The following is a 17,899-nucleotide window of genomic DNA, read 5'->3' as shown; positions in this document are numbered from 1 at the left end:
GATGCTAAATCACGGCACATGTGAGTGCGTGTCATTCCCGGCTACGCACGTCTACATGCCGATGTGTCCTTGGGCAAAGACTCTCAACCCCATGTTGCCCATGATGGCTGTGGCTGTGTGAATGAGTGAGTTTAGTGGTGATCACGACTAGAAAAGCGCTATATAAATACAAATCATTTACCAATAGGAATTTGCTTGTAGGTGACCTCAACATGAATCTGGAGGCTTCACAGTGGGAGTTTAGATTCTTATGGGTGATTTCACTTTCCAGCTGCCACATGTTCCTGACCGTCATTAAAGGAGGTCTGGATTTGTATGATTGAGAGACTCCTGGCTGCATAAATCAAGACCCTGCTCACGTAAACTCAGACGAAAATGCAACATTAGCCTTGTTATGATTTCCAAATGAACTTCAGTTTAACGTAAATAATTCAAACTCGTTCCACGTTCCAACAAAAATAAATGAAGCAGGCCTCTGGATTCACTTTTAATAACTTCATAAAAAAAGATTTGGTAACACTTTTCATCACGGTTATCGTATGGCATTATTTATGTAATGGGACGTAATGTTGTGGTATTTGTTGTATCTTATGTCTAATGCACTTTCTAGATTGGCAGTAAAAATATATATATTTTGATGATAAAGAGATATAATAACAGTAGTACCATGTCATTTACAAAGTAATAGCTGGGTAAAGTGGGTGAATATAGGCTTCCATCAGTGTAATACCTTCCCTATTACAAAAGAATTACCTTTCTTTTATTATATTATTATGGAACTATAATGTGCAGTATATGGCAATCTGTGCAAAGTGAATGTTTGAAAAGATAAATAAAAAAGAAAATTCCAGTGAGTCAGAAAAACCAAGTGAATCTATGGTGATCATCACTCACAGACGCATCAGCTTGCTGCGACATGATCGCAAATATTTGCCGCCTGAGTTGAGCTTTCACCACCGAGGTGGGTCGACGTGGATCGTGTGTGTGTGTGTCTCTCATGTCCAACATTTCTCCCGTCTGTCACTGTTCTCATAAAGTGCTCAATTGGGCGATGCAGCATATGATGATGATGATGAGGCGTCGTCATCCTTAAGCTGATGCTCTTCATAGACTTGTGCCCCACAGCTACTGATGAATTTGACATCTGACCTCCAATTTTACTATTTTTATTTTAGCTATGTTACATTTCTTTTGCTTTAATGCAAGTGAGATTGTGTTACACTAGCAGGCATTTATAATCATGACTGGAAAACTGCCTCTGGACAAAAGAAGCTATGGCGTGCGGATGTGCAAATTTGCTTTGAATTATTTTGCATTTTTATATTTGATGTGTTATTCAAGATACATTTTCAATTACTGATTTACTTTACATTCATTTTTTTATTTCAGTGTTATTTTGGGTGTGGATCTTTTTTTTCCATCCTCAGCCTTCAGTTGAGAGGAGTCGTGAGTTGACATCCACGGTTGAAAAGTGGAAGGTAAGGGGGTGTATGTGTTATGTGTGTGTGTGTGTGTGTGTGTGCAGGGGGGGTGGGCCTGTGTTGTGATTGCATATCTGCTGCCTGACTACCAGCTCAGACAGGTCTCAACTGGATATCTCTTCCAGCTTAGTGGGCTTGTCAAGTCAAAACAGCTGACATCATCCCACAGGAAGCTGGGAAGACTTATTTCCAAGGTGAGACTTGGGTTAGGAAAATATGTTTTGATCCAAACGGGGCCAGAGGAAGGTCTTGCCTAAAAAGCTTTGTAATATTGAAGTGGTTGCAGTGCTGCATATTTACACAAAAGACTGTAGGAAGAAGACAGTATTAGAGGGGGATCTTGTCATTGTTTGGGGGGGAAATGATCCGATATCAGAAATGAAGAACATCTAAAATATAAATCTATTAACCAGTTCCTTACACTCAAAACTGTTAACGCTGCATCAAAAACAGTCTTATGAAAGGAAGAGGTTATGAATGAAAACAGTGAGACCCTCTCTATATTGACTTGAGTAAGACTCATCTTTAACAGCAGTGCAGCGCGTTCTGTATATACATTCACGTGACTAGGCTGACACCTTGTGGTCATTTGTGATAACTGCAATAATACAACGTCAATTGCATCGACTGCACTAACTTTCCTCTTCTTAAACAGTAAACGTTTATAATATGGAGACCCGCTTTTTAACAGTTTTACTATACATGCACACAACACATTTCTGACTATCTTTAATGCCATTTCAATAACACTTCGTATTATTTTGAATAGGTAAACCACTAATTGTATAAATAATTAATAGAACCTTCAATTTATTCAACCAAAACTAGTAAAGTAAAAGGACTGGAAATTAGTCAGCACATTTATTGGGTGACCCAAAAATAAATCCATCTGTCTTGGAATAAATAAGCGTATGCACATTTTGTTGACATGGGTTTATCTTAAAACATTATTCACCTTTATTGAAACACCTTGAAACTTTAAAACCAGACAACAAACAAAGAACACAAGTGGTGGTTTGCACAGAGAGAAGCAACAACAACAACCAGCGTACTACGAGCATAAAATGTCTCTTTTTTTGTGTGTGTCCTCAAATCCATGATCCAGTGAGTTGTAAGTGCAGCTGGTAGGTAAGTGCGCATAGTTGACGACTTCAGAAAAGATCAGCTCCGTCGTAATTTGCTTCTAGTGGTCCCAGTTTTGACGTCAAAGCTCCCCATGAGGACTTGCGGTGGTCTCCTCCGTTTCTGTCTCCTCTGCTTTTTCTAAAGGCAAATTTAAACATGTGCACATTGGTTTATCTTGTTCTATAATATGTACATTTTTGTAGGAGACGATAATGACTCCTATTCTAAAAAAATAAATAATTATCCAACAGTATAGTCAACGCAAACTCACCTGATTTTGGTATAAGAACACACTCGCCGTCCTTCTCCTCGTAGCCACTTGAACAGATGCACACGTAGCTGCCTTTCGTGTTGAAACACTCCTCGTGCTCCTTTGTGCACACAGACTCTGACTGGGAACACTCGTTGACATCTAGGAAGAAACAGTGAACACAAATGTGCTCATGTTGTCCAAACAAGGCGCATACTGTAGTACAACATCATAGCAAAGTGATCTTAATGTGCTAATCACAGGCGAAAGCTCACTGGTGTAACTTAGAATCAGTAGGATGTGTCCTAAAGGGAAAGTGGGTCTTTTTTTTTAATGCAAAATCACAAAAGAAATATGATAAACACAGACACAGGTATGAAGACAGATGCCACTGCCGCAACTTATATGTCTTCTCCTCCTACTTCAGGTTCAAAGACCAGGGAGGAAGCTTTGGTGCATACGCAGAACACCAAATCCGACTCCAGTCTGACTAAGTGTATTCATGCGGGAGTAATCGGACTATGAATCGCATTATCCAGGTATGTTAGTCTAACTAAAACTAGCTCGATTTTAGTCGGACTAATGTCTTTATATGAAGTTAAGAAAACTATTATAAATTATTGTCTTAGTCCGACTAAAATCTAACTTAACATGCATGTAAATGCACTGAATGACTAAAGCCCAGCTGTGATCTTTTATTTTTGATCATAGGCAAAATATAAAGCAATGCTTGTCTGTCTTTTTTTTTTTTGTTAATATTGTAGCTACTGTTTAGAAGCATTTTTCAAATTACTCAAAAATCCCTACAAGTGAAACACAGCTTATAGGAGTACTGGGTAAATTGGACACTCTAATTGGCCATAGGTCGGAGTGGATGTTTGTGTCTCTATGTGGCACTGTGATGGACCTGCCACCCCCCCGTGACCCAGATGTGGAGGATAAAGCGGTAGATGATGAGTCAGCATATATGCATGTAACCCTTCAAATGATTTATTTGTAACATCGTACCCGTGCAGGCGCCCTCTACCTCGTGGTACCCACTGGCACAAGCCTGGCATTTGTCAGCACCTGCCCCCGTGCAGCCCGAGCAAACTTTGTCACAAGCTGTGAAGGAGAAGAAAGAAATACACGTCAAGTCAAACTAAATGACTTCAAGATTTCTAAAGTCTAGAGAATCTCTCAGCTTTTTAAAAGACAGAAAATAATTTCAGTTGTCTCACCCTTGCAGGAATAGGAGCCTTCTGTGTTGAGACAGTATTGATCTTCTCGACATGGAGAAGGGTCTGTGGAGCACTCGTTCACATCTGCAGCCAATCAGATAGATGACAGTTAGATAAACTGCATCTACTTTTTATGATCACATCTGGTTTTTGTTTTAAATTAATATTTATTTAAAGCATCCTTTTATACTGTTAGCTTTTAATTGACAAATAAGCAATTAAATGTAGAGTCATTACTGGTGATCTTACCGACACAAGCTTCCTGGTCATCCTCCTCCCAGCCCTCCTTGCACTCATCACAGTCCTGATTGGTTGCTCCAGAGCAGGTCTTGCAAGAAGAGTGGCATTCTGAAACAGGAAGTAATAGGTCATCTTCTCAACAGCTTTAATAAGTCTCTGGCTCTCGCATTGCTTGTGTCTTGCTCTGGCTCAACATTTTGGTTCTTGTCTCCCGTTGTTTTTGAATTAAAATGAACATGACGTTACACGAAGGTTGCGTTTCCGTTGAATTGTACCTGTGCAAAGGGAGAGGGTGTCGTTCCTCACTTCATTGAAGTAGCCGTCAGTGCAGTCGAGGCAGAACTCCCCTTTATAACCGTGGTTGCAGCTGCACTTCCCGTCCCCTCCCCGAGTCCCGTCGCCATCACACATTCCGTTTCCGTGACAGGGTCTCTCAGAGCCCCCCACACAGGCTGTAAAAAAATATCACATTCAATAACTATTGCTACTTCCATTGTTTATTGAGGGGTTACGTGGTACAAATGACTGTTTGTCCTCACCGTTACAGTCGGGTCCAAACGTTCCCTTTGGGCAGCATACTTTGATAGTTTCAATGCAGAACCACTTGTGAAGATCAGGATGTTTTGTTTTCCTGTATTGCAACAGGAAACAAAACAGGAAGATGATGAGGTTTAACACCATTTCACTATGAGAAACAAAGTTTTGTACACAAATATAGGGTTACAAAACTGAACTGCATGAACGAAACACTCACCTCTTGAACCACCAGGTCTCAAAATGCTCTTCATGCTCCTCTACCATGCGGTTGCACTCAAAGCTGCTGCTCTCACACAGCCCCTCTATGATCTCCATCAGACGAATCTCACTGCAAAAAACAAGGAAAAGGGACAGACACTGAAATGTGAGTAACTGTGGGATTTAAAAGGAAGCATGGAGGATTATGTGTATATGTGTACTTCTACTTTACAGCCTTTTCCAGCATAAACACTACAGACCAAAACCTGGTACTAACATGGCAGAACCTCATTTGTGAGGAAGTGATCCATTTTAGGGTCGGACCAAACATATACTTGCAGACTGTAATAATTTAACTCGGAATCACGTTATCCGAGTGCGATAGTCCCAATTTTAGAAATGATATGAAAGTTTTATGGTTTTTTTTTATATTGTTTTGCATTTATTGCACATATTTAATACCCTTATTTCCCTACCTTATTTCTATTTCCTGTGATATTTGGCAGCAGTAACAGTGCAACTGTTCCCGCTAATACTAATAAATGAATATCTTATCTTTCAAGGTTTATGCTGCCAGAGCTTTGCCAGCTTCAAAGTACAGGTCAAGTATCTACAAGTGCATGTCCCTTATCTACAACTTTGATAAGCTACACGTGGCAAACACAACAACCTGCAGCTCCAGTGTAAAGCAAACACAGTGCTGTGTTTGTGGCAGGACGACCTGTGATGTGGACATGGCAGGATGATAGCACCATCTCACCTTGTCTCATACTTGGACAGTGTCCTCTCCTCCCAGGCTGTGTTTCCACCGCCAAAGTTCTGCTTTACTGTCCTATCAAAGCCCTGAAACACACAACCCAGATTTGTTCTCATAAAGAGAGAAACAACTGGAATTATTTAAGACATTTAAGCGTTTGGCACTAGGGCACATTCATCATACTGACATACCACTTGTATTTTAGTCACTAAAATGACAAACAACACAACACAGAGGTTAAGAGATGTGTTCTGACCTTGCTGAAGTTATCAGTAATTTGCTTGCATGTGTTGCAAGCGCCTTTTAAATCCCCTTTGGCGTTGGTGATTTCAAAAAGTAAAAAAAGAGTTATACAAGACAAAAGCCGCATTAGCCGCTGGTCTGAACTGGTGGACAGCATCTCTCCCAATCACTTAAGACCCACTTTCACACCAGAACACACGCTCCCTACTGACTTCGTAGAGCTGCACGGTTCAGACACATCTACGCGGACTGTTTTTACCATTAAATCTAAGTAAGCGTTATCTATGCAAAGCGCAATAAAGTAGTATTTACATGCCGGTTGGCTAAAAAAAACCTTTCAGTTGCAATTTTCCGCGTCAGCTTCTGGTTCCAATTGTGGCTTCCATTGATTGGCTCTCATCTCGTGTCAGTCATTTTTTTAACAAGTCACAATCCGCCACGCGCGGGACAAAGAAGGTCCTTCCGCACGTGGAAAATTCACGAAACACAGAAATAGTATTTTAAATATGTTTTCTTTTCTTCTTTCAGGGTAAATATTCGATATAATCTAAATACAATATTCACGCCGCCGCTAGATAAACAAAGTAAATATATATTTTATAGGATAACATACGTGTATAACTCACTTCCTGTCTTTACCGGAAGTGACGCCCGGCTCTCAGCTATCATGGCTGAAAAGAGGAATGTTTTTGGTCTTCCACTGCTCTTTTTACTTATTCTCGTGGCAATTTTGCATTTGGTGATTTGTCCATTCACGAAGGTTGAAGAGAGCTTTAACTTACAAGCAGCGCACGACATTTTGTATCACAGGTTACATTTTGACAAGGTAAGGCGGTGTTAAAGAGTCAGGTACTAGATGTGCCATGTAGAAGCTAATGTACACATGACTACTTTTTTATTTTTAATAAAAGTGTTTTTTTTGACCTTGATACAAAACTGCACCAGCATGTGTTGATGTCATTTTTCGGCGCTTGTGTAATATCTGATATAAGAAGAAAGCTTATCACGCAACATGTTTAATGTGTAAAACACATATTTCATGTATTATATCAATTAAGTTATTCACAAATGTAACAATTATTTTTTACATTTTTATGACAATCAGCTCATTTATATAATGGATGGATCTATTTAACTTTTGTTAACTTTGTTGTTCTAGATGTCTGGTTGACATTTTGCCTTTATTTATGTTATTTGGACACAAAAATGTATCTTGTTTTTCAGTATGACCACCATGATTTCCCTGGTGTGGTGCCGCGGACTTTCCTTGGCCCTCTTTTTCTCTCCTTGCTCTCCTCCCCTGTTGTGTTCCTGTCCTCTCTGCTGGATGTGCCGAAATTCTACACACAGCTGATAGGTACCAACATCTCAATAAATGTGTTAGTAATTGATATCGTGCGTTAGAATAAACTGAATAAAGATGTCTTGTCTTGGTGTGTTTCGAAACAGTCCGAGCTTCCCTGGGAGTTTGTGTTATTGGTGCATTGTGGCACATGCAGAAAGAAGTGAGGAGGCAGTTTGGCTCTACAGTGGCAGGGCTCTTCTGTCTGACATGTGCTACACAGTTTCACCTCATGTTCTACAGCACCAGGACTCTCCCCAATGTGTTTGCACTACCAATTGGTAAGCTGCACCAGATCTAATAGTCTTGAAACTCCGAAATAAGCATTTAATTTTTCTGTTTCAGTGAATTATAGAGTAAAATAATAACAGTAAATGTCTTGTTGCAGTTATTGTTGCTTTCACGTCTTGGATGGCTCAGAAACATGGTCTCTTCATCAGCCTCTCTGCTTTGGTCATCATTGTGTTCCGGTCGGAGCTCTGCATCTTCATGGGTCTCATGTTGTTGATATCACTGCTAAGCAGGAAGCTGGGACTGCTGCGTCTGCTTTACCACGCAGTTCCTGCTGGGATCTTGTCACTGGGTGAGTGATGAATGAGCCGAATCATAACGTACTGTATGCTTTTTTTTTGGTAATTATTGCTTTTATCTTTTGCAGCTCTGACAGTAGCTGTTGACACTTTCTTTTGGAGGAAGTTTTTGTGGCCGGAAGGTCAAGTTTTGTGGTACAACACTATTCTCAACGAAAGTTCCAAGTGGGGAATATCCTTTTACTTACACCTGCACATTCCCATCTGTTGCTATGTGAAACCAGTCACTTTTCCATTATTTTTCTGGTCATATTTAAAAAATCAAAAATGATCCCCACACATTGAGTTGTCCTTGACCCCTCTCCTCAGTAAACCTCCCCTTTTCTCTGGTACTTTTACTCTGCGGTGCCCCGTGCTTTGGGCTGCACAGTGCTCTTCGTCCCCCTCGGCCTTCTTGACAGACGGATGAGGCTGCTACTGCTTCCCACGATAGGCTTCATCCTCATCTACTCACTGCTGCCCCACAAGGAGCTGCGCTTCATCATTTACACTTTCCCAGTGTTGAGTTTGGTGGCTGCTCGAGGCTGTTCTTTCATGTAAGTCGAAGCACAAAAACACACAAATCTGATGTTTAGGATACAAATGAAACAGTAGATGAGAAAACTCACAATGTATTTTGCCAAAACTATTATTGCTTATTGCACTTTTGGGTGAAACGCTACAAAAGGCTAATGATCATGTTCCTCATTTACTGTTATGTTATGTGCTTTTAGTCTGTGCAACTACCAGAAATCCTGGATGTACAAACTGGGCTCTGCAGTTGTGGTTGGCCAGCTGTTGACCAATGCGGCGTACTCGAGTGTCTGCCTCTATGTTTCCCACCACAACTATCCAGGGGGACATGGGATACAGGAACTTCATAGGCTGGTGCCAGCCACTGCAGGTTGGAATCATTTTCAGTTTGTTCATATAGAAGTGATAGAATCACTCACATATTGTGTAGAAGGGTTTAAAGAAAACAATTGAGGGGTGAACAATCACTTGTTTTCAAATCAGTATCACAATTTCAGCAACATTGTAGCGAATCGGATATAGGGAATTCCATATGAAGCATATCTGACCCAGGGTTTATACTTTAATATAACTGAAAGATCCTGAAGTCTTTATATTATACTTAAATGTTGGTAGTAATTCATATTACGTTCTCACCCTTGCTTTAGAATAAAGAGCAGTTAATATTATGATGGTCTCTCATGTGGTAATCCATCAAGTTTTAAATCTAAAGGCTTAAGCTGAAAGCCGTGACCTTGAACTGAGGCTTAATCATTCGTTCTCCATGTTTGTTGTAATTATAGAAAATGCTGTATAATCCTCATAATTTCAGACTCTATTCTGTAACATTATTGTCCATATCAACACCCATGTTCCTGTGTTCACATTGTGCAGTCTTTGTGGTAGTGGTCTTTTGATTATTTTCTGTTCCTATTTAATGTTTATCATAATTATCACAAACTGTAATAATACTAAAATATATGCCTTTTTTTTAGTAATTATTGGACATATTGTGTTTTAACATTTTATATAATATATATATATATATATATATGTATAATTGTTTTTCTCTTAGATGTATTTGTTCATATTGACACCTATGCTGCTGAAACTGGAGTGTCACGGTTCTCTGAGCAAAACGGAAACTGGAGGTTCGTGTTCGTTTTATTTCAGCATAAATCTGTCTGACAGTGACGTTTTGTAATGCTTTGATGTAATGTTTCCGACAGGTATGACAAACGGGAGGACATGAGTCCCACAAATCCAGAAATCAAAATGTACTCACACCTGCTCATGGAGGCCGACGTTACCAAGATACAGCTACTGCAGGACACACACCAGCCTCTGGCCTTTATAGATGGTTATAGAAACACTGCTTTCAACCTGTTTCACTTCCCTCCTTTCAGTGTGCAGCTGGAGACGAAAGCTGTGCTGATGGAGAGAAAGACTGAGTCCCAGACATAAAAGGAGTGACTGTAACAGGAATGCTGTGTCGGATTTGGGAGGCTATTTCTTTATGGTGTCCCACAGGTTATATTAATAGACAGTATCTATCGCGCTTTATTCTATCACAGATAAACTTCCGACATGTGCGACCCCACCATGTAAAAAAAAAAACTAGAAAAGCACCTTTGAGTTTTAAAAATGAGTTCAAATAGTTCTCTACTCTATAAAGTAGATAAAATGCCATCATGAATTGGTTATTTCCCCTTAGATCATGACATTCCTGGACTTGATAATTTCACACTTTGTATTAACTATAACTCAATTCTGTGTTTTGTACAAACAATGAAATAAAAACTCTGCAATATTGCATAAGGAAAACCTTTATTTACAAATGACCACAAAATTTGTATGGTTCCAATCTCGATGCTCAAACATTTATCAAATTAAGCTCCAAAGTCATTTAATATAAAAATGTACAGTACATTGTTATATTCAATAATAAACCCATAATTTAATTCCCCTGGACATAAACTCAAATTGTGCTTAAGAGACAAATTGTATATTTCAAACAAACATTAACCTTATTCCGAAAATACAGCAATATTGTACATTATCTTATTAAAAACATTTCACAAGTAAAAAAGATCTATTTCTAATTGACAGTACCATGAGCCACAAAATTCAACAATGAAAATTAAATAACATTAACTTAAAACATCTTTCAGTCACAGCATTTATTTTTGGACCATGTTTTCGTTTAGAAAACCATTCTGCATCTATCTTATCCATGGAAATCAAAACAAAAAGCATCCTGAAGTGATCTGCGTAAATCTAACAAAACGTATTTACAGCATTTTTGACCTGAAGTAGTTTTGGATAAGGCACAAGGAGAGAGTAGACACAGAAGACGGAAACATTAATTTACAAGCAAACACATTATCCTCAACCCCTACAGCTAGAAAAACCCTCCCTCCCTGATACACTTCTGACTGAGATGTTTCATCATAACAGCTTCAAAGTGTTTTAACAGTAGTACACAGAACACAATTAAACCTCAATCTGGCCTTTGCATTGAGACACAGAATCAGTGTAAAAATTGATATTTTACATTTTGCCCGACAACGGACCCCTCCCCCCCCATTTCACAGCTATGCAACTTGGTCCTTAATAAAGGGTTTTCAAGTTAATGCTTAACATTAATCAGTACTGAAAGTAGATCAAAGGGAGGTTGACCTTGAGGAACAGCAGACCCTCTATGTTTTCCAGTACAGGCCTGGGCTGGTTTAGGGCACAGTTGACACTAGCTGTGCTGAACAGTGTCTCTGCTGGGATGATGCTGGGGGGGCAGCCAACGTAACGGGCGGCTACTTTGGCAAGATCGGGCCACAGGAACTTTTTCAGGTTCCAGTAGTCGAGAGGGTCACAGCTTTGATCAAGTATGTCTTCCTCAAGGTACTCCAGCACTGCCAGCTCAGAGGACTTTGGCTTCTCCTCGTGTTTAATCTTTTGCCTGATGTCAGCCATTAGGGACCAGAGGCTGTTTGAATTGGAGGTGTTGGATGACACGGGGGCCTCGTTGCAGCCATTGGGCAGCAGAGGCTTGTCTGCAACTGAGGTAGAAGTGGACACGTCCATCTCCCGGATTAGATCTTGTTTACATCGCTCAGCTTCGTCCTCGGTGAACAATGACGTCTTGTATCGTGGGTCCAACATGGTCGCCCAAATGTACCGTGGGTCATTCAGTGTTGCCGACATTTTGCTCACCATGGCTTCCTTTAGAGATTTGAGCATGTTGTCTATGCCCACAGTCTCATCAAACAGCAGGTCTATCTTTCTGTTGAGGATGTGAATGAGTGGTATTACTTGACCCAGAGTGGCAGTGCGGCTGCTCATCTCCCTGCAGGCAACTTCAAAGGGTTTCAGTGCATTACAGACCGACAACATCACCTCCCACTGATCACAGCTGATCATTTCCCTGAAATTGCACTCGATCGACATCTCGTCGATGGCTTTCCTCTGCTCGACCAGCCGCTCAAACATGAAAAAGGACGTCTTCCATTTGGAAGGAACATCCTGAATCAGCTGGTTCTCTGGCAGCTGGTGGAGCCTCTGGAGCTCACCGAGTTTTTCCTTGGCCTTTGCTGAGCGGTGCACGCGTTCGCAGATCTTTCGGGCAATACTCAGAAGGTTCTGAACCATCCTTTGACTTTTTATGGCTTCGCTTACAATGAGGTCTATAGTGTGTCCAAAACACTGCATGGTGACATGGCCATGGTCCTCCAAAGTGTTTCTGATGGTAATGTTGTCAGTTACAGTGAAACCCTTTTTCAGCCCTGATGATGTGATCCAAGAATCCCACAGATACTCAAGCTGCTTTGGGATGTCCTGCACATCTTGATCACAGTCTATTTGTGAGACACTTAGAAGAGCAGAGCAGTGGAAGTCCTGTCCTTGGGGTCTGACACTTGACTCGTATGTTGCCCAGTGGGCAGTAAGGGTCAAGTATTCTCTTGTCTGACTACTGACCCAAACACTGGTTGTGAAGTGGACGACACCACCTTCAGCCTCTTTGAGGTGGGTCAGCACTACATCCTTCACCTTTTCGTACATATCTGGTATGGCAGTGCTAGTAAAGTAAGAAGAAGGTGGTAGAGAATACTGAGGCTGGAGGTACTCTAGCAGTCTGTTTAGTCCAGCATTCTCCACCATAGCTGATGGCTGAAGATCCAGTGCAAGCATTTCTGCGATAAGTTTGGTGATTTTTTTGGCAACCGGGTGGAGTTCATCAAACCTTTCACAGCTCTGTTCTGTTTCAAAGACCGATGTTTCCATGAGCTCTTGTTTAACATTAATTTCAGCAGACGGCACATCACCTGAGTTAGCATTGTTACTTTCAAGAACGTGTCCATGAAACCTCTGCATGTGTCTAAAGAGGCAACTTGTGCCGAGGTTTGTAGTCTTTTTGCCTCTGCTAATTGTGCGGCTACAGTGCAAACAAACCACCTTTGTGGGGTCAGCAGGTGAAATAGAGAAATGGTTCCACAGTTTTGACGTCTTTTTACTGAAAACAGGCAGGGTTGGTGGTTTTTTCTCACTGGCTGGGCTCTCAGTTTCTTTGGTTGAAACTGCATCTGTTGCAGTGAGATTGGTGTGAGGTTGAGGGGAGGAAGATTCCTTTTCGTCTATGCTTTTTTGGTTTTTGAGGACATCTGGGTGGCGTCTCATGAGATGCCTCATCAGACAGCTCGTACCAAAGTCGCCCCTTTTCCCTCGACTGATGACACATGGACAGTAACGGCACAGTGCTTTTAACTGGTCAACTGGTGACACTATGAAATGGTGCCACACTTCGGATTTCACCCGTTTCATGATCTTCTTGTTTTGCTGGAAAACAGAATGATCCTGATTGAGGCTGGGGCCCTCAGAGAGGTCACATGGTGAGGAAGTTAGGGGTGTATCCTCGGTCTTAATTTTGAAGGAGAGATTGAGGGAGGACTCTTGCCCTGAGAGTTGCATCATGTCCTCAGATTCCTGCTGTATATCCATACTTTCCTCCATGCTTTGGGGCAGTTCTTCTGACAAGTTCTCTGGTGAGGATGGAAAAGGGGAGGATTCTTTTTTCAACTCTTGTGGATCTTGTAAAGTTGTGCGGGACAAAAGTGAGGGTGGGTTTGTATAGGGTGGGGGAATGTGATTGCCCTGTCCATTTTCCTCAATGACAACCTCCTTGTGGGCCCTCCACATATGACGAATTAGACAGCTTGTCCCTAGATCTTTACCATTTTTACCCCTACTGAATTCATTCATGCAATGGATACATACTGCTTTGGAATTGTCAGCAGGCGACAGGTAGAAGTGTTTCCATACAGCTGATCTGCGACGGGAACTAGAGCTTTTGGGGGTCCCGGGGAGGCGCTCAGGCCCTGCCTCTGACATGTCATCAAAGTTGTTTTCATTGGAATGTGAGGATGAGAGCATGCTACCAACTGTGTCAACGTTGGCATACTGTTCTTGTTTTGGTTCGACTTTGGGTAACACTTCTTTGGATGACGGGTCTGAATTTTCAGCTGAGGTGGACGGTGAAGTGTTCTTTGAGGCAGAAGTAGTGATGCTATTTGTCAAGTCTCCATTTTTTGGTGAATTTGGGGAGGGAAGCATGAAAGATGAGGGGAGGGAGTTAGTCAGATTAGTTGAGGACGCGTCTGCTCCATCTTGTAGGAGCACGGTGGGGTGAGCTCTTCGTACATGCCTCATTAAACAACTTGTACTGAGGTCTTTCTCATTCTTACCCCGACTAAACTCTTTCATGCAGTATAAACAGATTGCTTTGGTACTGTCTCGTGGTGATATGCAAAAGTGATTCCATGCGGGAGATTTTTTCCTTGGATTGGTTTGACTCCTCATGGAAGATAAAAGGCTCTGAGTCACAGCGTCCATGGCAACATCATAAAGGGTGCCTGTGTAGCCACTTAGTAAATTACTATACTCATCGCTTTCTCTTGTTAGAAAAGGGCCAAATGAGCTTCCAAATGCAAGCCTTTCATCTTCATGCATGCCATCCTGTATTCCATTTGCACCCTCAATGTCTTCCCGTTTGATATGTTGACTCGCTTCATTGTTATCGTCATATTTTTCATTCTCTGTATTTTCCTCAATATCAGTGTTTAGGTATTTGTTTGAAAGAGCGGGGGAACCTGGGTCAGTCTCTTTTGCTTCATCTGACTCAAACTGTTTGTCATCCTGAGAAGATAAATGGGGAGAAAGGGGGGAGTCTTTATCCAGTGTTGATGATGAGCAGGCTGGTGAACTTGCATCTGCAGTGTCATGAGGGTTAATGCTGTAGGATTTGAACACGTAGCCATCCTGGCCCTCAATTTTCAGGCAGGTCCCTTTTGCCTCCTTTTTTTTACTTTCAGTGGAGCCATTCGGTTCACTGTCCATGTCCTCACTCATGTGAGAGACCTCTTCCTCCCCGTCCATGGCAGCAGCCCAAGGGTTTCTGTAGAATAGTCAGGTCTGCCTTGTCAAATGTAATCACCTATTTCAGGTGTAAGTCATCGATACAGCAGCTCTCAAGCAGGCGTTGTAATGTGTGTGGGGCTCTCGAGGACACGGGGTGCCTGCATGCTGACGAGTAGTTCTACCTCACCACACACGACCTAGTGAAAAGGAGAGAGCGGAATCAGAGTGAATTAAAAAGGAACAAGACTCCACAAAACAGGTAATACAGGTATTGTACAACAGCACAGAGGCACTCTGCATGAAATTAACTTACGTTTTTTAAGTAGGTTTGACAGTAACAGTGATGTTACGAAGTTACGTGTTACAGTAAAAATCAAGTTTCACAACAATTCAAATGGAGGTGATGAATATGAAAGTGTTTGCAGGGTGACTCGCACCTCCCAAACACAGAAGCACCTTGGGCTCTGTGAAGCTCCAGCACATATTTTCATTTACAAATACAGGTTTGGTCAGTTGAGTCCTTTGCTTTAAATCATTAAATCCTGTACTCATCCCTGCACATTAAAACTAACATTGTTTTTCTCCCAATCACTTTTCATTCATTAGAAGTTGTTTAATAGCCATCCCAAATATTCCTACTATTAATTTAGAAATGTTAATTGAGAGTTTGAATATACACCGTAATGCCAGTTACTTTCTTCCTTGTCACATTTTGTAATATGTACAACTGCTCTCCATCAACTCTCCATCCATGCTACTTTAATTTTTGAAACACTAAACTGATTTTTCTTTTTCCATCAATTACTTCAATATGTTTGAGTAGTTGATGTATTGCTGAGCTGCATAGATTTAGGTTAAATATGTAAACAATTTTCAGTGACATTTTGTTACACACCGCAACTCAATATTTTAATATTTGATTTACCACTGTTTATATATTTAAAAAAAACCCTCTACAAACCATTAATTAAAACAACAGTACCACTACAGAAATCAAAATAACAAATCAGTTGATATAATTCAAAACACAGTGTCTCCGCGATAGTATGATTTATAGCAGACTTTTAGACCAAATTCCTGTTATTTGAGTGTGTATGTGTATATATATATATATAAATAAAAATTAAATAGTTGAGTGTGTATGTGTATATATGTATATAAAAAATTAAATAGTTGAATGTGATGGGGATTTTTTAAACAAATTTCTCAGAACAACTTCAGCTGTGGAATCTGGTCAGATGAGGTCTGTTAAAAACAAGTGGACTAACACTGAATGTTAACACACCCCTGCTGTTCTTACAACGCCTTTTATGGTGACTCTGATCACCAATATCAGGCATAAGTAAAAAAAAAAAATACATACATGCAGCACAAAGTGGATAATATTCAGATAAGACGAGTTATCTACAAAACTCAACAGAGCATAAAAGCATTACACAACATATATGTGAACAAACAAGCCACTCTGAAAACATTTGCCCAGTACCACAAACCAGAATAACTTGCTTGTAACGGCCGGTATATAACCACAAGTCATTAATAATCAACATAACTTGACCTCATCCATGTGACCAACACAACTACTAGAATTCATAAATGTATTCCCCTTTAAGATGACACACACAAAAGTAGCAGCATTAAGCAATTTCCCAAGTGATCGGTGACAGACGGGTTTTCCGGGTTTGGCTAAAGTGCTAGGCAGGAAGAGACTAGAGGACAGCAGAAAATAGCCAACGTTGACTTGCTTTCATTTTCACGATAATATAGTCGAGTTTTCAAATGGGGGTCAACGTACAGGCTTTTGAGTTACTCCACAAATACTAATAAAGAGCAATGAAACGTTCGAGACCCTCACATGAATAAATGTTTCACATTATAATATATCAGTAAGGGCAGTTCCGCGTCACCATCAGTAAACACCACGGTGGCTATACTGGTGCTAAGTGTGTTAGCCGTAAAGCTAAGAAAATACATAAAACAACACTCAGGTGCAGCACTCCTGTCACATGGATTCTTAGCACGAATATCAGAGCCAGTGCAACGTCTTCAACTGACAATTGGACGTTTTGTTGACCACTAAAGTGCCGTACACACCGAACCACGACTGTTAGCTGGTTAGCTGCCAGCTAGGCCACACACACACAGGACATACAAGCTAACCTGGCGAGGCAGAACCCAGCCGTGGCAACACACGAACCACACGGGATCCGAATCAGACCTGCGCTCACCACGACGTCCCGTGTCCACAAAACCCACCCGAGGACGTGATCGTGAGAGCAGTGTACTTACTGTGGAGTATGGTGGTGTGATCCCAGGGTTTTTGGCCCCCAAACAGTTAAATTTGACACATTTGATTGATCCGGAGCGGGGTTCACTTTGTTGCTTTTGTCTTCTGGTTTGCTAGCAGTTCACGTTCGGCCGGAGCAGCTCCACACAGCGTCGGACGGAAGGAACATCTTTTAATGATGTCACCGGACGCAGGGTCTCAAATGTGGCAGAGGAAGGGGACGTATTACATTAAAACGTCGGACTGAGACGTAATATGTCGCCGATTTATTTTTTATAGTTACTGTTACTACTACTACTTCTAAAATTTTTAAAGTGACAGCGGTCATTTGCGCGTTGTTAGATAAATATGAGCAACAAGTGAGGGCAGGTTACATATACAATAGCGGTTAACAAGGAACTTTGAACAAGAAAAAACGTAATAACAACAACAATAATAATAATTACAACAATAATAATGATAATAATAATGGTGATGATGATAATAGTAAAATATTTGTTAGCCAAATGCCATCTACTTCATGTATTTAACTTGCAACTTGAGTTTCTTGTAAATGCAGGCACATGCGTGGTCAATAAAACTGAATAATAATAATAATAATAATAATAATACAATTTGACAGGGTAATTCTTTAGTATTCTATAAAGCGTTAATCCTCAAATAATAATTGTTAGTTAAATAAATAAATAAACAAACAAAAACGTATGGGTACTAAATAATGAATGAATG

At 40.7% G+C, this 17,899-nt stretch overlaps 3 protein-coding genes across 4 annotated transcripts; 1 reads left to right on the top strand and 2 right to left on the bottom strand.

Annotated features, from left to right (window-relative positions):
• Positions 1-2,329: 2,329 nt before the first annotated feature.
• On the bottom strand, positions 2,330-6,222 carry creld2 (cysteine-rich with EGF-like domains 2). 2 transcript variants are annotated; one of them, XM_044021286.1, is made up of 10 exons: positions 6,065-6,222; positions 5,812-5,894; positions 5,071-5,181; positions 4,856-4,947; positions 4,592-4,768; positions 4,326-4,424; positions 4,077-4,160; positions 3,865-3,960; positions 2,878-3,018; positions 2,330-2,744 (listed from the first exon to the last, which is right to left on the bottom strand). In XM_044021286.1, the coding sequence occupies exons 1-10, from the start codon at positions 6,206-6,208 to the stop codon at positions 2,686-2,688; spliced, it is 1,086 nt and encodes a 361-aa protein (XP_043877221.1). In that variant the 5' UTR covers positions 6,209-6,222; the 3' UTR covers positions 2,330-2,685. The 2 variants fall into 2 exon arrangements, with proteins under 2 accessions (XP_043877221.1, XP_043877222.1); XM_044021287.1 differs by having other exon boundaries at positions 5,812-5,938; positions 6,065-6,131.
• Positions 6,223-6,526: 304 nt separating this feature from the next.
• alg12 (ALG12 alpha-1,6-mannosyltransferase) lies at positions 6,527-10,288 on the top strand. Its single transcript, XM_044021285.1, has 9 exons — positions 6,527-6,877; positions 7,276-7,408; positions 7,501-7,674; positions 7,782-7,976; positions 8,052-8,155; positions 8,296-8,519; positions 8,697-8,866; positions 9,551-9,626; positions 9,705-10,288. Exons 1-9 carry the CDS (start codon positions 6,719-6,721, stop codon positions 9,937-9,939), a joined length of 1,470 nt encoding a protein of 489 aa, XP_043877220.1. The 5' UTR covers positions 6,527-6,718; the 3' UTR covers positions 9,940-10,288.
• Positions 10,286-17,344, bottom strand: zbed4 (zinc finger, BED-type containing 4). The gene is made up of 2 exons (XM_044021284.1): positions 17,173-17,344; positions 10,286-15,080 (listed from the first exon to the last, which is right to left on the bottom strand). The coding sequence occupies exon 2, from the start codon at positions 14,899-14,901 to the stop codon at positions 11,122-11,124; it is 3,780 nt and encodes a 1,259-aa protein (XP_043877219.1). The 5' UTR covers positions 14,902-15,080; positions 17,173-17,344; the 3' UTR covers positions 10,286-11,121.
• Positions 17,345-17,899: the final 555 nt, after the last annotated feature.

Source organism: Solea senegalensis, linkage group LG3, assembly GCF_019176455.1.
Source record: "Solea senegalensis isolate Sse05_10M linkage group LG3, IFAPA_SoseM_1, whole genome shotgun sequence".
NCBI lineage: Eukaryota > Metazoa > Chordata > Actinopteri > Pleuronectiformes > Soleidae > Solea > Solea senegalensis.
Note: the sequence above shows the minus strand (reverse complement) of the source record. Positions and strands in the feature narration are given on the sequence as shown.